This window comes from Poeciliopsis prolifica, unplaced genomic scaffold (genome assembly GCF_027474105.1).
Source record: "Poeciliopsis prolifica strain line A6 unplaced genomic scaffold, Auburn_PproV2 SCAFFOLD008, whole genome shotgun sequence".
Classification (NCBI taxonomy): Eukaryota; Metazoa; Chordata; class Actinopteri; order Cyprinodontiformes; family Poeciliidae; genus Poeciliopsis; species Poeciliopsis prolifica.
This window is the reverse complement of record NW_026562383.1, coordinates 16,092,548-16,119,198: the sequence shown is the minus strand read 5'-3', so window position 1 is coordinate 16,119,198 and position 26,651 is coordinate 16,092,548. Positions and strand designations below refer to the sequence as shown.

General features: G+C 35.3%; 1 protein-coding gene across 1 annotated transcript in view; it reads right to left on the bottom strand.

The window, feature by feature from the left end:
• Positions 1–26,651, bottom strand: part of b4galt2 (UDP-Gal:betaGlcNAc beta 1,4- galactosyltransferase, polypeptide 2) — a 149,091-nt gene that overhangs the window by 99,481 nt on the left and 22,959 nt on the right. Inside the window, exon 2 of the mRNA XM_055033322.1 lies at positions 25,771–26,579. Coding sequence (XP_054889297.1) covers positions 25,771–26,116 — 346 coding nt within the window. The 5' untranslated portion in view covers positions 26,117–26,579. The remainder of the gene's footprint in view (positions 1–25,770; positions 26,580–26,651) is intronic.

Below are 26,651 nucleotides of genomic sequence, written 5' to 3'. Positions count from 1 at the left end.
GAAGGCACTATGTTTTGATGCTGTGATAATGTTGATCTGAATTTGCATTTGGTGGAAGAAAAATAAGATTAAAAAAAAGCAGAATGAAATGTACCGTTAATGTAATTTCTCTTCGTGGTGGAGGGGAAAAAGAGAATCCTGCAGATGCACCCATGGTGTGATATATGCTGTGCACTAATTTCATGTTCTGTTATGATGTGGAGTACAATTAATCAAATTTCAGTGAGCACAGTTCTCCTAGGATGGATTCGCTGCCCCCCCCCCCCCCAAGCCATCAGAGCTTTTTGACAGTTTAACAACTTTATTTTGTAAGTAGCTAAATTACATTTCAGGGTTGCATCCAGCTGGCGACTTTCTGCCAAAGAGGTTGGCAGCGGTGGCAGTTTTATCCCAGAGAAAATCTGGCTGAGGGATTATACGGCCCAACAGTGAGGATCATATCCACAACACAATCTCTGGTGCTCACATTTGCTGGGCTGCTTCAGTAAAACATAGGGGAAAAAATGTTGACATGTAAATGAGGTCTCTGTAATTTATCTGCTTTTGAAAGATAGGACCTTTACAATATTTTTTTAAGAACATTTGACCTCAATATTAACACAAATCCCTTCTGTTGAACTCATTCTGTATGGACATTTATTTTTTCATCAGCACTTAATCACTTCTTGAACAGAGTATAATTTTCCACTCTTTGACACAATTTATGTGTAGGTCAAAGCCATAGATCATCAATTGCAATGATCAGTAGCACATCAAACTATATAAATACTTTATAGTATTTGAGTTTGAATTATGGAAAAAGAGGTGCTTCTGTCTTATTCAGCCTCTATTCAGAACATATAAGGATGCAGTGATTTGTACAAGTATTCATACTGTGTTTTATTCTTGTGCTCTATAATTCTGAAATGGAAGATGGTTTAAAAAGTTTTGGTTTCACAAATTATTTTTTTACAAGTAGAATATCTGAGTCTGTGCTCTATAGAAATGCATTTCAATTGCAGTTTGCTGTTAAATATCTGCTCTTTACAAAAATAGCTGAAGCTCAAACTGAATTGGATAAAGAAATAAAAAGCAGTTTTCAGATTGGATTTAGGTCTGGAATGTGACCGGATCAGTCCAGGTGTTTTATGTCAGCGACTGTACTGTAGATTAGTCTGCATGTTTAAGGTTGTTGTATTGCAGGAAGCTGAACATTACTCCCAGTCTCAATGTTTCTGCTGCATCTGACAGGTTTTCATCCAGGACTGCCTTATATTCAGCTCAAGTCAAGACCACTCTGACCAGCTTCAATGTCCCTGCTGAAAAGTATTTTCACAGCACTGATTGGTTTTGTTTTTAAAAATTACTGGATCATGTCTTACTGTGAAGTACTAGGATCATGAACCCGAATAAAATGATTAAACAGGACATAAAGACAGGTTGCAAGGCAAATTAAAAACTCCAGGAAAACATCTTTGTATTTTGACTGTTCGAGGACAAATGGGGTGAAACATAGACTTTGGCATACAACACACGAGAGAAGATAATATGCAGCTTGAGACAAAAAGAGTTGTGGCTCCAGAGCAGCACCACTGAACACACAGATGGCTGAGACCTAGTCCAAATGCTCAGAGGCTTATCCAGTATCTCTGCCTAACAAGGGGCAAAGGAGAGAGGAATTATTTCCAAAGCAGATCACATTGGCCTGACTGAGATCAAGTTCCAAACCAAAAAATCTGGAGCCTCATTCTGTGCTAACACATGACTCAAATATTATAAATCCAAAACAATCAAGACTTGATTATTCCTGCTGTTTCCTTTGGCTCTAAAGTCTTCTAGCTACATATAAATAAACTATACTTTTACTGATAATTCCCTAACTATTCAAAACAAAAATGTGGATTTTTCAATTAAAAAGATTATGCTGAAAAATGAATTCTTTTTTTTTCAAATACATTTGAATAGAACATTCATTTTCCTTGTTGAAAAAGTATATTATTGGCTGTAGATAACTTGATTACCAAAGTTTGACAGTTTAAAGAAAAATATAAGACAAAATAAAGTAGAAAGTAGACTCCAGATGTTGCACAGTTAGATTAACACGATCATAGAACCGGAGAGCAGTCAAAACATGTCAAAGTGTATGCATCCAGCACACCAAGCACCATATGTACACATGATTCAAGCCTTTTACAGTCCAAAGCTGTGACCTAAATACAGGTATCAAAAGGATGCGCCATGCTGAGGCTTCTCTCAAAAGGCTGAAAAAGAGCCACTGAAATAAACCTTTTTACCATCTATGCAGCTATATTCATCTTTTCACACATTCTGCATAGCTGGAATACTCTCCAAGCACTTCACAGTACAATAAACCACATCATCTTGTAAAAATACCACAGGATGCTTCCGTATGACAGACGCAAGAAACAACAACAACAAAAAAAAAAAGATCTGCATGCAAATTAAAAGATATAGCTCCAGATAAATAACATGAGCTGCAGCATGTTTGTCAGGTTTGAATTATGTGTGATGCTAAATCTGCCAGTCCTTCTGTCAATACATGGAGATACAGAGCACAATAAGAAATGTAGGACGAGGTGATAAATCACTACTTAGACTTCTGCTGCCGGCCCACACAGCAGAACAATGCAGACCTGGCCATATGCAAAAGCACTCAACAGTGCAAAAATACTCTCCTTTTCAAAATTCATATGACAAAAGTGGTCTTTCTAAAAGTGTAATATGCTATGCATCATTGCTTATCTTTATAATTACATAAACAAAAACCATACGTATGGCTTTAATGTAAAAGAAAAAGCAATTTGTTAGACTGGGATGGCTTCTCGTTGGCGCATGTTTAGATTCCAGAGCTCTACGCAGAACGTTTTCATGCTGAGTGTGATCAGACACCTTTCTATCACAGACAGCAGCTCTTCTGTCAGACTAGATCTCACAGACTTCAAGTTTCAGACTCATTGCACACCTACAAACGTGTTATCGGTATTAACTGTCTGTCCTCACACAGATTTCCATTTACTTTGCAGGACTAATTATGTCTGAAAAAGAAAAGACAAACAGTTATACAATCAAACTTCTTTATTTTAAGGTAGAAAATGATTTATAATTTGTCGTTCTTGGTGTTTTAAGATGTTCAGATCAGGTCGTCTACTTCTCGCCATCTCACTTTTTGTAATGCTAATGTTCTGTTGCTCAACACAAGATTTACCTTAACATGTACCAATAGAATGGTTACTAATGCAAACATTTATAATGTGCAATGTCCAATACATGCAACAATCAAGAGATAAGAGAAATGCAAGAGAAAATTTCCACAAATTTTCCCTTTCTACATATTAAATAAGATTTTATCTGTGGGAATTACCAAAGTAACTACAATTTTCATTCAATGTCAAAGCAGATGAAGAAGCCATTTGTCAATAAAACAATATTGAGATGGGCATCTTGATTTCTTGATATTCTGGATAGATTATTAATTTTCTTCAGTGTAAATTTCGTTGAATCCTGTTCAATGACAATAAATGCTATTCTATTCTAATCATTTAAAACCAGATAGTTATTAACTTTTTTTTTTTCATTCGAGTATGTCAACTAATATTGTTGTGGCAATACTAATATACTAATATTGTTCAGCTCTAGGACTGAACTGCAATTATTTTTGAATGAGTTTGGAAGGCTTTTCCATGGCCACTGATAAAAAGTACCAAACAATAAAACAGGTTTTTTTCATCTTAGATGAGAGTGTTGATCTCCAGTGATTGACTGCATCTACCAACATGTGCACCAGGGGGATTTGTTATGAATGTGTTTCAATTCTGTCCTGCTAAGTTGAAGATCAAATGGCCCAGATTCAGACATTGTTTGCCAAAGTAATTGTGCTTGTTTTATTGTTTATTTTGGATTTTATTTGGTTTAATGTAAAACATATGTTTGTTGTGTTCACCAGCAAATGTTAATGTGACAAAAACTAGAATTTCTGGAATTTGAGCAGAAATTTGATTAAAATGAGAAGTGTGAGAAAAGTAAAAGACAAGCCTGAATGTGATAGTGTTCAAATGACTTCGCTGCCATTTGAAATACTATTCAGATGCGTAAAACTTTTTGAAAAGCAGTACACTTTCATTCGAGGTAGATGTATTTGGTGGGTTTTAATAGGCTGAAAATACAAATAAGTTATAACTCAATGACAAATGTTAGTGATTTCTCCTGAATAACTTGGAAAACTTTCTGCTTTATCCATAAGACACTTCACTTTGTCCAAGCTAAAAGTGAGTCAAATTTATAAAAGCTTAACAGTAGACATATCCCATACAGAGTATCTAAGAACCTTTAAAGCAAATCCTTTAAAGGTGTTTATGTTAAGAGATGGAAAGTGAATGTGATAGCTATATTTGAATAAGGACTTAAACATCAAATTCTGCAAGATGATGTAACCTCCAATATTATGCAAATGTGATAATCCAGGCAAGTTATGGCGTTTGTAAGCCATTGAGCTAATGCAAAATTAAACTGAGGTTTTAGGAATAATATGAACTACCATTTGGTCTCAAATTAAGTTGAGCGATTCTTTTAAACATTCATCGTTTTCTTTAGAGCAAGGCCCAGATTCTAAATAAAAATAAAAATATACTTTTAGAAGTTTTCAATATCTTGTCACATATTAACTGCACATTTCAACGTATTTAATTGAGGTTATAATACTAGATAACTGTAAAGAAGAACAGAAAAAAAAACTCACAAATCTGTCAAATTTCTAAGAGTGGTGAAAAGAAAGTCCTGAGAAGTTGTATCTACCTGGGGGATACATCAAACCTAAGAAATAAGGCGCTGAGGTCACAAAAGATTACTTTCTGAAAACATGACCAGTTACAGAAAACTAACAAACTACATAACTCAAAACAATATTTACACAATATAAGGTGTTGGTTCTAGCTTTATTCTGTAGGAATCCTTTTCTGTATCAGTTATGGATAACTTGGATGTGTGGGGCCATATTCCAGCTGGACAGATATCCTAAACATAATAGTTTAACAACAACAGATCAAAGCATGCTAATGTTCAAGAATTGTCAAGAGTCTGGGCTCAAATCCACCTGAGAACTTGTTGCTAAACTTGAAAAATTATGTTCACAGGTACTCAGCTCTTAATCTCAGTAAGATTTAGTTATTTTGCAAAAAAGAAATATGGTCAACGATTCCAGTTTGTACATATGCAAAGCCGGAAGAGATTAACTCAAAAGCTTCACATCTGTAATTGAAGCTTTGGTTGAAACAAATAAAATAAAAGTGGTATGGACACTTTTCTAAACAACTGAATATTTTTTTCTAAATTAATGCAGACTTCGAAGTTTATTAGGTTTCACTAACATAAAATATAGCAGATCTGCTGCCTGAACACAAACAATTTCTCCTTCTATAGTTGAGGTATTTTTTTTCTTTTTTTTATTACAACAACCAATGCTGTTAGCAAGTTAATATCATTTTAAGCTATGCTCTTCATGTGTGAGAAAACTGTCAAGAAATGATGATCATCCACAGGGAACATGAAGGCTTTACCAAAAACAAGGCATTAGGCGCACCAGGAGAAAAACTAAATTTTGCTTGCAGGGGGACCGAAGGCATAAGAGGTTTAGATGACAGCTGGGATGTACTCTCTCAAACTAGCTATTATCTGACAGCTGACAACAGGATTTGTAAGTCAGTGAAAAAGCTGCCCAGCATTACTGAGAACTGCAGGCCCATCTGAATTCACAGCAACAGGTGTGGGGATGAACTCAGATGTCCTGACAAAAAAAATTTGATGTGATGATTACAGTTTTAGGACTCCTGTCATCCATACTGTAGATATTGTCCCTGACATCACTGTGAGTGATGTGAACTTTAATTCACTCAGAAACATTTATATTTACGGTACTCAGATGTCATCGTGATGAAATGAATTTAATCCAGATCGTTTTTTTACACAGCTGAGCATGAAGGGGAAAGAGCTTTAATTTTCCCATTTATGAGAATCGCTGTAAAAAGATGAGAGGATAGCTCATTCTGTGAATGCTGTTATGCCACAGTGTGGATTTAACGATGATGATCCCTTTATGAATAGACAGGAACTGAGTGAGATGAAAAAATGCTTCTTAAATAAACTCAACTGAACCTGAATTCTTTTGTCAGCCACTTTCTCTGAGCCGAGGGACTTTGTCGTTTTAATCCTAAAAGCTTAAAAGGAAAGCAAATGAATTATTCTTTTTCTTGAAGATGTTTCACTTCTCATCCAAAACATTTCAATGTTCTGAACACTGGAGGGAAGCATCAGGGTTATAATTAGGAGTTCCACCATTTGATCAATCCATTTGTTGTTAAATGACTGCAACTCAAACACTGACAAAGTTCAGAACAGGGTCAGTGTCTCATGAGATCCTTACGAACTCATTTGTAACCCTAATGATTCTGATAATGTATTTGTTCTGATTACAGCTACTGTTTGCTTCCGACTATTTTGATGGGATGTGAGACAGAAACAAGAGCAGAGCTCCAGCTGCTTCCTCCTTTGGTACTTAGATTGTCACGTCCTGGATAAAATCTACACTAATATAATGATTGCACATAATTGTCTTAAATAACAGCATGCATATTACACGTCCTCAAGTAATATGCTTTAGTAATATTGCAAATATAAAGCCTTGGGAAATTAGATTTCACTGCTTTCAACAAAGTTTCTGACAAAAGTATTCGAACCTTTTCAGTTTTTCCATAGTTCATGTTAACTAATATCAGTGTGTTTGATTAGCATTTCATATGGCTTAAATGTCCAGCATGTGAATTTGAACAGCTTGACTGTTACACGCAACATTGTTTTAGGTATTGATTCCATATTGTCTCTGCAGGCGGAGAGGATATGGTCTGTGTCTGTGCACCGGTGCTCCAGCAAAAGCAGTCGTATAATCTGTCTTGAGGGAGAGAGACCTCACAGGTAAGAAAAAATAAATAAAAGTGGAAATTGAGGAAATAGGGATACAGTGTTTCTGTCTGTGGCATAAACACAAAAATTGTAGGGAGCAAGTGTGGAAATAGGAAAGGTTAGGGGAATAGTCTCAAGTGTGTATCTCAGACTTAGCTTTCCTTGTGAAATTGAGTAGCTTTGCAACACTGGTTCAATAAATGGAGATGAGGCAGATATTAGTGTGTGTGCTGCAGTTTTACCTTTGCAACACTTTCCATTTGGTTGTAAATGGGAATATATTTCTTCTTAGTGCATATGCTCTTTAGTGACTGTGCATAAAAATACATTATATTGCAAAGTTTATGACCACGGAATAAAATTACCTTCATGTGTGCTGCTGCTGTTGTGTGTCTGATAGCATGCGTATCAAGTGTGTTTCCAGAGGGAGTGATGTAAGTTTTTGTACCATAAAAGGTTCATATAGAGTGGGGGGCAACTCAGATTGGAGCAATGTGTCTCATTTTAAAGTATTTATAGACAGTGAAATCTTAGAAGATGGAGCAGCAACAACGATCTTATGGTAAGAGACAGCTGCCGGCTTGAGTTTCTTTCTGATTAAAGCTTAAAATAATCTGTTAAACAAGCAGCACCCTCAACAGAGCTAATCCAGTTGAACTGAATATTCTTTCTTCCAGAAGAGCATCATGACTGATGTCCTCCATGCATTTGGAAATGAAACACCGCAATTATACACACTTCCTATGACACTTTATTTTCATGCGGTAACATTATAGTCAGGAAGCCTCTCAATTAACCAACGTAATGTTCATCTCCATCGATCATATTTCATAGAATGCCATGGAGTCAGATGACTAATAACATATTGTAGAATTAAAATACGCAGAGACAGACTTAACATATCTGAAAGTCAATTACTTTATTCACATAATATCACATCACATAGATTACTGGAGGCATAAAAAACGAACCAAACATTATTACTGTCGGTCTGTTTCGTTTTCTATAGGATAATAAAGTTGCTATGGTTCAAAATTGTGGTTCACTTAGTCGAACAGCCTGTTGTCTGTTAAGGATTTGACTTTACGAGCCTCAGGGTTTCACAGAGAGTAGGATGCACTGACCCAGTCATTTAATATGACCTATGTCAAATATGGCCGATGTCAAAATCATTTAATTCTTACAGGAAACTGCTTTTCTTCTGAAAGCTGGAAAAGTTGAAGCTTGATTCTATGTAAAACACTTTCAATGTGCAAACTTAGTAAAACTAGTATATATGTAAATGTGAATGTTTATTTGAAAATGTTACATTTTTCATTCAATAATCATTTTCTTGAAAACAGATTTCACTTTGACATTAAAAGGTTTTGCAAATTTTTTTTTTTTTTAAAGCCTACTTTTGTTGCTCATGATTGATTTGTAAAGGAAATAAAAAGAGTAAACAACCCACAGGTTGAATACATTTGATAGCCATCGTATGTGGTGTCAATTGTATCAAGGTTTTCAAAACCACAGAAATCAGGCTGTTCCAAAAGCATCAAGTCCTTTCAATGCTTTGCCACATTTGGTGTCTGAGAGTTTTCACTAGTTTTCTCTGGATGCATAGAGCACAGAACAGCTTCCTCCTGCGCATTGATGCTGAACCTTTAGCCAGATAGCTGAACCTTGTCTTAAAACCTTTTGTTTCATTCTGCTTTTGTCCTTTGTGTTTTTATTCTGCATGTTCAAGCACTGTGTTTTTTTATTTTAACGGTGCTGTGATGTGCATGTCTACATCACAAACTTACATCAAAGTGCGGCTTGAAAATATGACCTAAGATGATGAGGGATAGGAATATGTTGCTGAGTTGATATTGGCTTTAGTGATTAGTATGTTTGTAGGATAGTATTAGTATTGGTAGATGAAAATAAAATTACTATTAAAACTATAATTAAATGACAGTGCTTTTTTGTCAATGTTCCTCCACTGAGAACATCACTTCACACATACAACAGACCATGAAAGCAAGACAGGAATATTTAAACAATTGACCAGAGAGCACAATGGATTGAATACAGCTAAACATTGTACTTTAAAACAGTGAAGGCAGGGATTTTTGGACATGGTTTGTCCTCATTGCATGCAAGGGGAAACTACAAGCACAGCCCTCGCCTCAAGCAGCTACTATCTACCTCACAGTCAAAGATTAGCAATCACTTCGCTTGAAGTTTGCACCCTTCAGAATGGTCTTGTTTGTGTTTTTATATCATGACCAGCTGAGCAGATTTATTAGACTGCCAGTATTTTATTGAAGAGTCTGATTATACTTGGCAGAGTAGCCAAAACATTAATACCAGGGTGTATGTCTGCATTTATTCTGCCAATCACGCACAAAATCTTCACTATAAAAACCTAATCCACATATATAGTGCTCAGGACAAATAGCGGCAGAGTGAAGCACAGCAAGTGACTGCAGCCAGCAGAAAACGATCACGAAATGACAAAGGTAACATAACACTTAGGTTTACAGTGAATGCAAACCGAAGTGTTTGCACTTTTCACCTCTTTGGACAAGCTGGAATTGGACTTTTTATAATATATTGTTTCAAGTTCTACACAAGAATTTTATAAAGCTATATACCTTTTAGAAATAGAATAAGCTAATGAGACTGACAAGTAACCAATATTTCAAGTTTAAAATGTTTTACAGTGTTTAGTCAAAAATGCACAACACTGAATCATTTTCACTTTGTCTGGAGAATCACACAGACAGGCAGTTTTGATTAAATGTTACAAATTGAGTGAATAAACTCAACTTGTAAATAAAAAAATGAGCTGCAGCAAATTAAAATGAAAATTATTGATATTTTTTGTCATATTGCCCACTACCCCCAACAAGAAACTAAACCTATTTCCAGTTGTGAAAAGCAGGGACACTTATGGAGTTTGAACAAAAAAGTTTTCAATGGTTAGTCTTATTAAAATAAAGTTTTAAAACTATGCTTGGCAATCAGTTAGACTGCAGTGTTGCCGACAGAGCAGTCTGAAAAATGAAACTAAAATTAACTTGTTATACTCTCAGTTTTTATAATGAGTCTTTGGAGGTTGGATTTAGTTTTGTCAGCTATGTCTCACTGTCACAAGCCTCACATGCACATTATCTGATTTTTAACCATTACAACTACTAAAACATAAATATAATTGTAGTGTAAGTTGATCTCCTTCAAACTAGAATATAATGGAAATGAAACCACAATAGTTTAATTGCTAATGATGACAACATATATTTTGTTTCCTCAGATTTGCTCCTCATTAAATATGGAAACAATTTTGAACTGTGAAACATTTAAGTATATGTTTACAACTTAAGGGACTTGAAACAGTACTTTGATCGTTTTAAGACTCAACAAGGATTACAAACAAAATTTTATTTAATTCTTAATTAAATTCTTGAATTTGTGGTTCTAAAGAACAATTGTGTCCAATTCTTTCAATTTAAAATGATAAAACTCTCTCTTTGGTTACTCTCCAAAACAAATGGCAAATTAAAGTGCAGCAGATAAGCATTTCTTGCTCTCTTGGAGGTTTTCTAAAGACTGGAAATGGGTTTTATGATTCAGAACTTGCAGTTTTTTACTAATCATTTACACCATGAAGCCTGGCAATTATGAAGCACCCTGGGGAATCGCTGCTAATCCTGATCAAGATGTTTTGAAACATGAAAAGACCGGTAAAAAAGTTGATGATTACACAAAGGTCTCAAGAGGAAAACAGTGATTATCGGTTTTAAAAGTCTCTGGAAAGCAAGCCGTGTTATACTTTTTTACTTTTTTTAAACAAAGTTTTCGTCTCAGCATGAGGGTATATGAAAAGCTAAAGTCTGATGAAAGTCTGATCATCACAATAGAGCTACCCATGTGTCACCTGTTCATAGTTGGGTTTCTTGTCAAGAGTGATTTGTGATCTTTAAAAGGCCAAAGTTGTGTATTTGAATGGGACTCATTTTAATAACATCTGTCTGCTTAGAAAATGATTGATGAAGTGTCAACATAATATGACAGCTGAACCTCTCAAAATGCCAAACACAAAATCTTTAAGATCAGTTATGAGTCACTAATTAAACTAATATTCATGCTTCTCCTCCCAGAGAAAATCCACATATTCAAGGGGAGAACAACATCCATCCATCATACTGATTAGTGCAGGATTGCCAAAATGCTAGTGCCCGTCTCCAGCTGTCATTGAGCGAGAGACTGGTTACACCCTCCACAGGCCACTAGATAATCATAGGGAGCCACGGAGGACAAACAATAACATAATAGTCAGGTTTTTGGACTTTGAAGCCACATTACCTGGAGTGAACCAATGCATGCAGGAGGAGAAAACTCAATGCACGTTATTAAACTTCATGAAAATTGAATTGTCCATATGTTCAATGATATGACCTATTCAAACATGACAAAAATCAAAAACAGAATACATTTAATGTACTGTTCTTCATACATATCATATTCTTATAGTTAAGTTATTAAATATCTTCCTTCTTCCAATTAAATATCCATTCTGCCTTCTTTGTTCCTAACTGAACCCAATTATCATCTGTCTTCTCTTTCTGCTTCCCGCTCTGACTCATGCAACACCGCAACTTTGACTGCTATCAAACAAATTTGTCAGACATTATTGACCTGCTGAATAAACCTCAACCCTTTGGAGCGTAAGAAGATGACACATCAAACAAAGGCTTCCCAGTCCAAATATTTGCACAGACTTGCCAGATAACTCGGCGTTCATTCTCCTTCCTCTCAGTTGTGAGTCACCTAATGACCTGCACTGAGGGTGTTAGCAGATGCATTACCAAGATCTACTGAGATGAATCATCGTGTGGCATCAATAGAGGAAGACATTAGAAAGAACTTCTATACTGCAGAGATATAAAAAGAAAACTTAATAATTTGTTAATTTTGCCAGAAGAGCCATAAAACCACACTTTTTAAATAATTAATGTTCCTGCAACAAATGTCCAATTAAAATTTTCTTGAGACTCACACTTGCATCTCTTAAGTGTAGTACAGCTGCTCATTGAACATGCAAAGTGGCTAGTATTGCAAATTAGTGCTTGCTGCTTATTGATTTTATCACTGTATGTAGATGTGCCTTCTAACCCTTTAAATGGATTTATTAATTTAATAAACAATCTGGATTCTCCACAGACAACACACTGCTGCTGCCACTGGCATACCAAAGTCTTTTTCCATTTACCTTCTCCTTCATTTTTTCGCCTTCTTCTCACATCCCCTCCTCCTCCATTTATCTTAAATCGTCTCATCATCAGCTCGTCTCTCTCCTCCAGACCTCCTCTTCTTATCTTTTCATTTGCCATTCTAATTTGCTCTGTCTATTTCACCACCATCTACCATTCCTCTGAGAAGAATCATTAACCTGAAAAGTCTTTAGTCTTCCTTAGATCTAACATGAAACATGAAGGGCCAAATGATATGATAGATTATCTTGTTTATCGTGATCTGATATGATGAAAAAATGATCGTTTTTTCAGTGTGCTGCAGGACGCTGCAGCACACTGAAAAATTACAGATTAAGATATGAAAAATATTGTATTTTTATTAGCAGGTTCTGACTCTTGTCAGAACAAAAAAGCTTTTTTTCTTCTTTTTGAATGACTGCTTATCTTAAAAAGTCATAGGTCCAATAAAAAATGTCAAATTTTCAGATTGAGTGGTTTCAGTCTTTTCATGGCACCATTCTGAAAAAAAGCACTGCTACACAACACTGGTGTAAAAATGTTTTTTGTTTGTTTGTTTTTTGTTTTCCCCAAGGAGTCTGACCATTTTCCCAAAGCTTGTGCTCCTTTCTTTTCACACACTTAGCTTTTAGTCGTCTCTGTGTGGCCTTGTGAACTGGATTGAAACCCTGATGTGTCTCACAAAAATGTTCTCACCAATCATTGTCCATTTCAGCAAAAAACTGAATTCTTCACAAATAACTACACAATTATTTGTGCAGCTTTTAGTCCAACCAAAAAGGTAGAATTACAAGTTATTCCCAATTTATACATCAAAATATAAGCCTATTTTAAAAGACTATCAAGACTTTGATGTATTTAATGAATTAAGAGTGGGGAAATAACCAGTAAGACTTGATAAGGGTTTGGGTGTCATTTTGTACATTAAAAATGGATGTTATTTTCATGTGAATTATTCTATCTTGCAACTTTTATCTCTATAAGCAAATATTCATGGACCACATTGATGATTTCCTAATATGTGAACACTGTTTTTATTTGTCTATTGTATCATCTAAATTATGCAGTTACATATTATGCTCTAATCACTCTTTTCCAAGAAAGTTGTACCAATACCATCAAAATCCATTTGTCACATACAATGTGTATTGTGTGTGACACTTCCATCTTAGTTTAAATGAGGAATTTTCTCTGCTTTGACTGAAAATCAGTGGATTTTCAATTTTCTGTAAATAATAATAAAAAGAAAACTTCAGGACATCTTTTGACTGGCATGTGACAATAAGACAAATTGAGCACAGGTCAAACTCTGAGACACATACGCAGACCTTTAATCTTTTCTTTGCAGGAATAAAATCGTCCTAATTTCAGTTTATGAATTACATGACTCCAGCAATAGAAAGTAAAACCTCTCATTGAAATAAAAATGCATAAGTAAGCGCAAATATTTCTATCTATATGTTTAGGAAACTAATATTGATTAAGTCATACCTGAGTTTATTAAAAAAAAAATGAAGGACTACAAAAGGTCTCACTTAAGGCAATTCAGACAAATATATATATATATATATATATATATATTTTTTTTGTTTTTGTTATTGTGGTCAGACTGAAATGTTATTGTTATGGCTAGTTAAAGCTTTTCCTACTGCATATTTTAAATATGTTTTTATTTCATTTCATCTTATTTTATGGCGGTTAACCTTGATTCTAAGGTTTGTATCTGGTGGTACAATTGTGTTGAGTAATATAAAAAATCTCCAAACACAAGGACATTTTCACAAAGAGACGTGACGATGAGCTGAATATCCACAGCCTTTTACAGGCAAATGAGTCACTTCTCCTAGGTCGTTTATGAGAAAATAAAAACAGAATACCTTATATATCTTCACAGACAGAACTGGGACCTGATTAGTAAATTTTAAAATTCATAATAAAAAGCTATATTTCATAAAATGTTTAAGTATTTCAGTTCTTAATTGCCATCAGTCCACACAAATATTTAAACCTGCAAACAGTTTATTTTCTGACTGCAATCTTTATATGTTTTGTTAAACAAGGGAGCTTGTGGCAGAGTCTTAAAATATTGTTGTAGCATACTGCTTATGACTTATTCTGCTAAATGAATTTAGGCCTGATTATGTGTAAAGTCATAAAACAAATTAAATTTATTGAGCTTCCTGGAAGAAAACAACATGTAACACAAATTAAATAAAATTCCTCCCTTTCACATCATCTAAGCAGAATTACATTTTTGTTCTTCAATGAAGATAAGCTTTTAAAAGCTGCATGAAAAAGTACTTCTAAAATTAGTTGGGTTTTTTTTGGGTTTTTTTTTTTGCTTGTGGCCAGATAAAACACAAGGAAGAAAAACACCAGGAAAGAAATAGAGCGAGCAGAATGGCACTTCACACTGTTGCCATGTGAATTTGTCAGACCAATTTCCTCTAATTGTGTAGCAGCAGGAGCTCATCCCTTTCATTCAATTTCCAAAGATATCAAGCCCACTATTTGTGATCCACAGTGCAATATAACTAGTAATAATCCTTTTAACTAAACCACATCAAATCTCTCACTATGATAATCCGTTAGGCACGGTGTTGCACCACAACCGCACCATCTGCACACGCTTCTGTCTTGTGGCATGCATAATTAAATTGTGATGGTAATTTGTTGCATTGCCAGGCTTGCCATCGCCTTAACTATTCATGTGCAGAGGGTTCACACTCTCACATAATGGGGTGGGACGTAGCATGGTTGTGCATTATGGACAAGACAAGCGTAATGTGCAAAAGGAAAATAGAAAATCACAGCATGTCAAAACAAAGCAGTTGTTTTCAACACAGAAATGCGACAAACCCATGAAAACCTATGCATACATATCTTTAATTAATACAGTGCACAGTAATTCCACGTCCATGCTATATGCAGCGTCATGACAAAGTATTCATACCCCTTGAATGTTTTCACATTGTCGGATTTTTTTCACAGGACAGACACAAATATACTTTTTGGGGATTTTGGACCCCTAACTGCACAATTGGTATGCCTGCACCAGGTTTACACATTTATAGCAAATAGAAATTTCTTACTCTTGTGTCTTTCTAAAACAGCTCAAGATTAGTTGGGTACTGGGGTAGATCAGTTTACAAGTATTGTTACATACTGACAATTTGAAATAGGTTTTGAAATTTGACTAGGGCATTCCATTTAGTATTGCAGCTACAGGAGCATTTTTACATCAATCTTCAATCCTTCCTTGGTGACAAGAGGTAACTGATGGTGTGTAGTCTGATTTACGTAATACGTTTGTTTTCTTTACAACTTTTGTCTGCCTAAGTATTGATCTTTCAAACCCTTTGGGGCACACAACTGTACACAATTTTACAAATATAAATGTAAATAATTGAATAATTTATTGATTGATGTAAAATTTGAATTGTCTCAGATGTATTTCAAAACATTTGGACCTCTTTTACTCCCTCTTTCTGTGTGACACAGATTTACTACACTTTTGACCAGTGCAAATAAAACTCAAATGTAATCAACTTCTGTGTTGTTCTCATTAAGGTAGTCTCAACCCAATTTAGTCATTATGTGATGGTTTTTGGATTAATGTTGTATACACTTTGCAAGTGCAGTAATCAATGAAGGGAATAAGGAAAGATTTAAAGTACTTCATTTGGCTTAGAAAATGCAATTGCTTCAGGATTAATATTAAACATAATAATGAGCCAAAGTCTTTGTTTACCTTAATTTGTTCGATGTAGGCATCTAATTTCAATGAAGTTACTAAGGGTTTGTTTACCTGATACCAGTGATTAATGTCATCCCTGATTGGTGGCCAGTAAGAGAAATCACTACATCATCAGCGAGATAAAAAGCATCTCCTTAACAACTCTCCTGAAAAATAATTTAACGATTGGCCAAATAATATGTTGGTGGTAATATGCAAAGCTACAAAGAGATCAGCTATTTATATACCTCTTGATTCCTAATTTATTTTAAGCGATAGATGTATGGATGGAAACATTGATAAACAATAAGAAAAATGTCATAGTTACATAACAATGTCAATGCAGTCTTACCTCAGAAATTATTTCTTGATTAAAACATGCCCCCAGTTGTTGCTGTGGGAGATTTACATTGCAAAGTGGCATCTTAACACAGCTGCATTTGTCTGCATGGCTATGAATATATGCACAGAGCATTATGACTCAATGCTCTTTTCACAGCACTAATCACAGTAAAATTGCTGAGTTCAACCTACTTAGATTCAGTAAAAGCTAACTTTGCAGAGTGGTTAGTATAAGCTTCTACTCGCCAAACTGCAAATGAGCCCAGAGGTTTCACCGTTACCAAATGATGTACAGTACATGATATAGTTGATTCAGTTTATAGCTTTAAACTCTTTTGATAAAGTTATGCTTGATAAGCAAGGTTAAACTGTAAGTTTCAGCAAATAGTTTTCTACACTAGCTTTTCTCACATCAGAAGGTGGTAGAGATAATCAACCATAAATGAAAACAAACATACTGTAAAATGCTATAGTAAAATTTTGTTTTTCATTAATCTTGGATAAAGACAGCTGTTTTTTATTCTTGAAAGATAAAAACTGGGCTTCATTTATTCTTTTTGTTTTCAATCTGTCATAATGTCAGATTTTCCAAAGGATAATGTTGAAAAGAAATGACAAAACAAGAAAGGGAAGATGACGATCCAATATGTGCAGAAATGCATGCACAGATTTCATGGCTTAATGGGTGCTACAGCTGTTGTTTGACAAATGAGTTTTATTTTCTTCTGCTAAACTGAACACAATCATCTGCTGTTAATATCTAATAAAATACATTCATGTTCCACCACCATCTTCAAGAAATTTGGTTCAGGATTCTAGAACCAAAAGCAAAAAGCAGAAAGGAGAGTGGCAGAAAAGGATATTAAATTTATTTCCAATCACTTTAGTTGCTGAGATGTTAAATCCAAGCTAATGATTTAAAATCAGTAGCTTTCAGCATTTTTGATGACCACAAAAAAAGTTACATTTATCAGTGTTTAAATTAGCAAATGCTTAGCAAAAACAAAAAAGTGACTAAACATCCATTTGCTTTATATCTTACTCTCTACCACATTTATTAGTCAGTGGTGGTCAAAGATATGAAACTTGTTATTACATTGCATTTGAGATCAATGTTCACAAGACTGCCAAAAAGGCAAGGAGGCAGTTCCTTTATAACTGCAACAACATTCACTTAAGCCACATGACTTAAAAATAACATTAAATGTAGCAACATATCAGCATCTAATTATGGACAATAATTTTCAAATGAATGAGTTCCATAATCTATATCATAACCTATAAAACTTTATCTAATGTATATTTCTCCCCTTCCTGAATGAAACTATGTCATGTTTAAAGCTGTTGTCATGTTCACATTTTCAAACACATAATCATTCTGTTGACACGTAGTCTTTTTTCAATTATTTAAAAAAAAAGACTCATCAATTTTATTACGTTAAACTACTCATAAATCATTCACCTCAATCCAGTTTAACTCCACTTCAAAACTTTTTCTTAATCTCAAAGGGAAACTATATGTCATTGTCAGATCAACTATGAAAGTTTCTTTGAAAGTCATTAAAGATGGTGATGATCTGAAGAAGCATCAAACTGAACCTATTGTGATGTTTTTGTACTTGATGCCCCGGTTTGCCCATTGTGTATTGGAAACTCGTAAAGGGTAGGGAACTCGTAAAGAGACAGGGTCAGTTTCAAGCTATCAGATCAGGCTATGAAACTGTTAAAGTCTGAAGTTGTTTTTGACATGTATAAACAGGCCTTTCATAACTGAATGCAACAGTTTCTTGATTGTGCTATAAAATGGCATTATGTGTCCTGAAAATCTTTTTCTGGATATCTACAAAGTGCAAAGTGTGGAACCGCTCAGCTCTTTTCATCATATCTCTTTTAGGTCATAAAAATACTGTTATTAGAATAAGAGGCTGTTATGGCTAAATCAATGTTCCATTAAGGACGTTTTGAAGATGTTTTGGAAAAACATTTTTCTTGGTTAATGAAAAATCTGATGTGCTGTACATGACACCAGAGAGAGTCTGTAAACATTTTCACATAGAGCTGAATGTTTTGTAGTTTGCATCGACGGATAATTTATTGCTTTGTCAACTGGTTACATAACATAAAGGACCAGTTTATGTAAAGGAGAAACAATTTTTAGCTATCCTAGCTATCGCTGGCTAAATGGTAAGCTGAATATCTTGATCTCACATTGGGTGTGTTACCATTGCCTTGAAGTAGAAAACAGTTAACATCTATATTAGATGTTAACTGTTTGACCTTAAGTTTTATCCTAAATCCTAATTTTACCAATGTTACCTATTGCAAGTGACTGCAGAGCAACTAGTTGCTTTTTGGCTTTATTTTTTGTTTCAATGCATTTCAAGAAAATAATTTTAAAAATAATCTTCAAAATAAGATAAATAAATGGAATTTTAATTGTTTTTATGATTTCTGTTTTAAACAGATGGCTGAAGTTGTACATGTTCTGTAAGAAATCGCTTTATTCTTTTCTTGCTGAGCTTCTGTAAAGTGAGAATGAAAGAAGCAAAGATCTGAGGAAAAAAAAACTAAACTGAGGCAAGTTAACAAAAAAATATACTCAGAGCCATTGTTAGTGGTGACTGTGTTTGTATGTTGAGAGAATAACAGTGTTTTGCATGATGACAGCAGCATGCAAGAAGCATGGTTTGTCATTTATCATTTAGAATGCCTGCTTGTTAGAGCATACACTTTAACAGTCACTCTGAACCGCAAGAACCAAAAATGTGGAGATGCATTTTAATATTATATCACACAATGTGAGTACACACACAGGCATATACTACATTCAGGATTGCAACACTTTGCAACAAAAAGTATTTTCCATATACTTATTTTTTATTTATTTTTTTTGTTTGTCTGTCAAACATTAATGCACCTGATAATCAATCAAAGTATGATTTTGGACAAAGAGAGCCAAAGTACAAAATGTAAATTTCTAATTATTTTATCTGTTAGGAGGGGGGGGGAAGGTTTCCAGTCCAACCTGGCAAAATAAGAATCACTCACCTCATCAAGTTGAATTTCAAAAAAAGCTTTTCACCACCCACATTCAAAGTTGATTACTGAAAAACTTATAGAATCACAATATTGCTTAAGTAAACATTTTGCTCAGAGAATTGTGCTTGTTTCTATGTGCTGTGTGAGTGTGTGTGTGTGTATGTGTGTGTTTCTAACTATAACTATATGACAACAGTTGTCATATAGTGGTAGACCCAGATTATCTGCTTTCACTTCCTGAAAGAGGTCTGACACAGCTTATGGTATAAAGGATAGTGGGTAACACCTGGCCAAGATCACAACATAGTTTTTCTTTAATGTCTTGTCTGTTTTAAAGTAGGTTAGGTGAAAGCAGTCAAAGACATTTTCAGAAAAATTGAGGTTGATTCTCAATTGCGCACTTAGCCTGATTGTAAAGGAACAATTGAATGACTGGAAATGGTAGAACTGGCTTAATTATTCCTCCTCATGCGGATAAAAAACGCAGCAGAACCGTCCTATGGAAAGAGGCGAATGGCATTAAGGAAGAGAACTGAGCCATTTTAATGAAGTTATAGCAGCCATTAGATTGTCAGGAGTCCTCGCCTCCATGCCCACGGCTGCGTCAGCTTCCTTGTTGCGTGGGAGTGCACAGCAATGTGTTTGTAAAGAAAAGACTTCTTTATTGGCTTGATTGAAACCAGCTGAAAACAGCTTGTTTTCCTCTGTCACTGAACCGACGTTATTTCCTCGGCAAATGTTCAAAGGAATTCAGGCAGGTATGTTCAACTTTCTCCTAGAACATAGATGGAAATACAATCCTCACACTTTTAGAGAGTTTAAACTGCAACTATAATTTGGACTCAGCTTGTAAAGAGTCACAAATGAAAATGTAGATGTAGTTGCCCTTTTGAGAGAAATACAGGTTCATGCATGAGTGGTTACACAGGGTGCTACACCAGCCAAAGCAGGGAATTATAATTAAAACATTCATTTACTCTATAACCAGATGGTGAGTAGAAATTAGGAAGTGCTTTCACAATATCTAGTTATAGACTGACATCAGATATATTGCTGTGCAAAATATGAATATGTCTCCTTCACACTTTTCTTTCAAGCTCTCTCTGCCTGATGTATGAATAAAGCACAATTCGAACGTAAATATCCAAAAACACATTGTATGGAAATGGCAGGAAATGAAGCACATTCTGTGAAACAGCACATCGTTTTGTGGTATAAATATAAAAGGATGCATGCATGACTTGCTGCATGTCATGAATGCATTCATGACATGCTGCATGAATGTAGCATGTCATCCACTCTAAAAACTGTGCGTATACAGTGATAAAGGTGTGGAATCCACTTTATTCTTTTGCATTCGGAGAGGGTAAGTACCTTTTTTTTATTTATTTTTAAAGTGGTCTAAAATTATGAGCTAAATTAATCAGAGAAGAGATCAGCCTTCCATTAGTCCAAGATTCCAGGATGTTGTGGTAAGTAAATATTAGAGTAGAAACTGTGCCTATGTAACAATCCACGAGCCAAAGTAATGTCATTGTAAATCGATTACTGCTGCATCATTAGTATTTCTATAAATTTAGTAGAAGTGCTTCATATGTGGAGTATTTGACATCTTGATCTTCAGTCAAATGTTTTTGGAATGTCCAAAAACTGTGTGGATGTCAGCTAAGCTATTTGTTATAGTTACAGATAAGGCAATATTTGTAATATTGATACTAATATTAGTATCAATCTGCATTTTTTTTGTTTTTGAGCACTGAAGATCCCTCCGAAAAGCTGAACATTCTTATGAAATAAACATGGCGCCCAAAATAACTTTAGAATACCAGAGTGAATATATTCTAAAGCTGGATTATCTTGGTTACCCCTTTCATTAAAAATGTAGTAGACATATTATAAAACATGCTGTGCCACAAAGCAGCTGAACAGTAGGAAGATGAAAACTGAAGCACCTATTTGGAATCAAACTGGCTTTAAAATGGTACAGCCGGATTTTTTATTTATTTTTTTTTTTTTACCTCCTCATGATTCCTTCACAGGGATCACTTGCATAACATCATGGTTGCAGCAGGAATGCCACTTCAGTCAAATTACTTCAGTTATGAATGAAACAAGACTTGACTTCAAAGGAGGACATGTGGCCTAGAGAATCTAGAACCTGGTGTTTGTGTTTGTGTGTCATTATAAATGAGAGAAATAGATACTTATGTGTGTGAGCATATTGAGCTCCACTAACTGAATCCATCATATTTTATTTAAAATTAAATCAATAATCCGAAACTTACTTTGACTAATTAAGAGTTACTTGTGTAATCACATCACATCTGGAAAAACCCCTGTGATTGTATTTATTCATGTTGATTTGAGAGTAAGTGAAGCCCCAGAAAAAAACATATATATTATTATTTGAAGACTTTATGGCCAATATTCTGCAATGTTACTATAGGTTTGTTGGTTGCTGTCCAACTGGCATCACTAGAACCTGCTGGTAATCCGACTGAAAATGTCAGATACAGATGGGTTTGGTGCAAACATTCAGCAATTACAAGACAGATGCATATTCAGTGATTTTAACAACAACAACACAAATGCTTTGCAACAGTTTTTCAGTAAAAACAAAAAAAGTTTTTAGATCGCTAACAGAATTTTCTTAAGTTACAAATGGCTAATTTGAACATCCAAAAGTCATACTCACATTTAGACCCAAACAAGTGGACACACACAGAGAGACACATGCAGTCAGGATATAAAATGTGGATACTAGCCACTCACACAGACAGCACCTGTCAGCTGGTGTTGTGGGACAGCCAAGGGCTTGTTTGTTTATTTCTTCCCCTCTCTCTCTTTCTCTCACTTTCTGCCTTTAGCACAGTGTGTTTGTGTGTCTCGACTCGAGGTCTCCATTTTTTCCCACTCAGTCCCCCCTCACCTCTCCACCTGCTGTTCTTTCCTTCAGCACATTCCAACTCTCCGCCTGTCTCTCTTCGTACCCGACCATCATACCTCCATCCATTAGATCTTTTCGCTCCTTCTCTGCACCTGTGACTGAAAAACAGTCTCTCTCAGTCTCCCTCAGCCTCCCTGCTCATTACGTCCCCGAGGCAGCCACTCCATCATCGAGAAAGGCCAGAGATAAACTACAAGAGTACACCTGTGCCCTGCATGAATGCCGTACCCAGACTCAGTGACTCTGCCAATTCAAAGCCAAATAATGGAATCAGCAAAGCTCAGGCTTCAGACGAATCAACGTGACACCTATATCTCTTAATACCTGTTCCGGATCACAATATGGGCCTCATTAGCAAATGAGGAAAGCAATGATCGGTAAGAAAATAGAAAAACATTGATGCTGCAACAACATGATTGTGAGGGATCAAATATACAAAGCTCATTTAGAGAGAGAATAGAGGGAGTTGGATAAAAAAAAAGTTTGTCTTCTATCAGCAAAGAGCTGCAAAATGTGAAATGAAGCAGGAGAAAAAAAAGAACAAAATAAACACTACAAAATTCAATAAATACTCAGGTTTACATCACTAATAACACAAAGCAAGTCAGTAGATGAGTTGGAAGAGTAAATCTTTTCCCACAACAAAACACTTAAGAAAAGAGTTTATTCCTGAGCACCACAGTCTTCAAAACCCACATTAGTATTTTATGACCACTATCCAACACTTTAAAATTTTATATTTTGTTAAATTTTAAATTTTAAAAGTAAGTTTGTCTGTCCTTATTAAAATAAAGATAACCAATGAGTTTTTGATCTACAGTTCAAGACTTCCATATGAAAAATGCAGATACTTTAACCTGCATGTACACCTTTAATAGCTACATAAAACTAATTGCATCATTTAAATGCACTAATTAACAAAATGAAATGAATCAAGTGCTTCAGGAGTGGATGAAAGTAGCCCTGACAGAATTAGAGAAAAATCATAAGTCCCACTGGTCACAGTCATTGACAACAGTACAGCAAAAGAAAGCAACCTCCAGAGAAATCAATAATCAGTGACAAGGTGAGAATGAGTAGATAAGGAACCTCTCCATCATCCACGGATCAATGTTTTGAGTTTGTTACAGATGCACAAGCAGTGCAAACTATACAGTCATAGTTATGAAGCAGCCAAAACTACATTCAAACTAGGAAACCTAATGATACGCAAGCATGTTTCTGATTTTGATTTAAAAACTTCCGTAAACATATAAAACAAAAACATTACTGAAAACAAAAAAGCACACAAAATGAGTGTGAATTACACTCATTTTTCACTTTATTTCTTCTCATATGGGAAACAGTGGTAGCTTTTCATATGGGTCCTATTGGCAGATGTGCTAAAAAAAAATTTGAATTTGTCTATAAGAAGACATAATGCAAAATCTACCACTGGGTGGGAATATGAAGCATTCTTATTTCTTATTAACCAATCCGTACTCAAGGTGAAAACTGTAAAAAGAAAACACATTAAAGTAACCACAAATGTCAGGACAATTTGGAAAGCATTCAAAATATTTATGACATCTTCTCTAACAATAAGATGTTTTTTTTACATTCCTCTTGGTGCAACTTTAATTCCTCTGTATTAAGAAACATGACCAATACAGAATGAATGGCTTCATTCACTTCCTCCACTGCAATCGCCAAACTACAATCATAGTCAGACTACAATTCTAAAATAGTCTAGAAAATCAATGTGAATAGTCCAAAACCTCTCAGTTTGTTCACATACTGGCCAGGTTGAAATTCAACCAGAGAACCAATTCTCAATGGGAGAAATCCTAAACAAAGCACTGACGAGAGATGAGAATTGAGCTGAATTGTGTAGAAAGACAATTGCCAGGCTACCCAAGACCTCAGTGATGGGAAGAATTAAAGACACAGTCAAAATTTGGAAAAGGATGTCCAAATCATTTAATTCAAGTCTTATGCTTGAAAAAAAAACTGTTCAACCAAATATTATGAAAATGCATGTACATTTCTGAATTTAAAGCTAAAAAAAATTTTTATTGATCATAACTGTCCTAAAATAGTAGTTTAATTTAACTTATTCAATGTTATACAAACAAGAAAAAAGTATGTTATTAGAGTGTATGTAAATATTTAACTTGAACTCTATACAAATTCATGCTTGAATAAGCTGAATATACTATGTGCACCTCTGAAATCCATGCATATTCTTATGATTTATTGAAAACATTCAAAATTCATAGAAACCATTCTAATGCAATAAATCTACAGAAAACTTTATACTCCATGCTAATACACTTGAGATACTTGCAGCTTGATTATAATTTGCATTGAGCATTTTAAGTAATTCACCTGTAAGTCGCAAGCAAGGAAAAGAAAGCACCAAAGAGAAATGTTAAAGCTCTGGTGTTTGCTTGTGCTGCTATTTATGTTTCTGCAGAGGGGCATTAGGTCGGACTTCATGAATCTCATCTAATAGCTCCACTGTGAGTCTATCAGGTTGAAATAGAACCTGATAAAACCATTTAATGTTGTAGTCTGACCTAGAAAAATAAAGAAGCTCTATTTGTGATCTTTGTCCTACCTGGAATAACTGAGAGATAAGTTTTATTTTTTATTTTTTAAACATAATATAATCTTTTTAATCTTAAGATTGGAAGTCAATCACAGTTGATCCAGATTTTATCAGTTTTTATTAAGGAGGATGTGCAATCAATGATCCTCCCCTATTAACAGTGCAGGTCCTGCAGTAAGTCTAGTTAAGAGCAAGAAGCCTGAAAACTGAATTACTAAACAAATCAGCAAAGACGAAAAAGTTGTAAAAAATCCTTTAGTTGCAATTTCTGTTGCTTAAATTCACTCAATGGAAAGAATCTCCCAACATTAATGTAGATCTAAATAAATATTATATATATTATATACCCGAAACATTAGGTCGGACTTCATGAATCTTCAAGATCCCCATTGCATTATGGTGCTACAACCTTGTTATAGAGTGTAAATTGTGTGTTCAGCATGATGTCAAGTCTTGGTTTGGCTTTCCTCCCCACACAGTATATGAAACAGTGTGTGGAATATTTCAAAAATATTTTGGAGCACAGCTCCAAAGACCTGAGTATTGGGTGAAAAGTTTCATATCTTCTCCCACTCAGTTTAGAAAGTGAAACTCATGATTCATTATACACTGAAATATGCGGAATATTTCAAGCCCCCTCTTGCACTTTTGGTGATTATGACTTATTTATAATGAGAATCCAAAATTCAATCTCATTATGGCTTTTTCATTGAAAGCTAAGTGGAAGGAACAAGTGTGCTAGGTAAAGATGCACCAGCAGCAAGGATAATCACAACCCTGAGTACTATGCTTCATTTAAACATTTGTCATATATTGTGCCACAAAGCAAATTAATCTACAGAAGTAATCAGAGTGGAGAACCTGCATCAAGAACCACAAGAAATTCAGCAGAGATGGAATGGAAATGTAGAACGTCGCTACTCACCAAGGCCTGGTGGATTCTCCGGACACGGTGGCAGCGGTTTGGGAGAAGGTGTCTGATTGTTCTCAGGCTGCAAGCTCGGGACCAGCTGTTCAGCACCAGCCAGGTAGGTGGCTGATGTTGCATTTGGTCTTGAAAGGTTGTAGTAGTAATAATGATGTCCGCTGCCCGTTCCGCTCCCGTTATTTCTGGACCCATTTCTGCCGTTGTTGAAACGGCTGAAAAGGTCGAACCGCTGCGTGTAGACGTCGAAGTACAGGATCATCATGATGAGGAAGTGGAGCAGGCAGAGCAGCAGGACGCCTTTGCAGATGCGCTCCAGAGTCCGGCCCAACATCAGCCGGGTCATGGCAGACAGAAGTGGCCGTCCTGTGACGACCAGCCACGGCAACGCTGGCGTGGCGCGGCTATATGAGTGCCATCATTCTATTGTTTCTGCAGGTGATATCAGCTGCTGCTAAATCACTTATGAACTCATGTGGATTGTTGATACTCAGTTCTCTGTCTTCAGCATAAACTTTGAGTCTCTCATTTTCACTAACATATTGTGCAGAAGACGTTCTGACGGTAAAAGATTCTTCTCTGAAAATCCTCTTATCCTGACCTGTCGATGTGCCAAGTGGCAGCAGAAGCATTGAGGTTCTCCATTTTTAACACAGTTCAGGAAGTCAAATATATGTTTTTTATGTTGATGATTTCCAAATGATTGGTGAATGGATTGATGGCATAAATGTTCATCGGTGAAGAGTATCTGCCGGTATGTCCATTGGAAAGGTTTTTTCTCTCATGGCACCAAGAAGGCAGTCACAAACCTGAAGAGGGAAAGAAAGAAACGGTGAGGAAACCATGTCAAAAAAGTCCTCTAAAAGTTTTGTCTGTTTTTA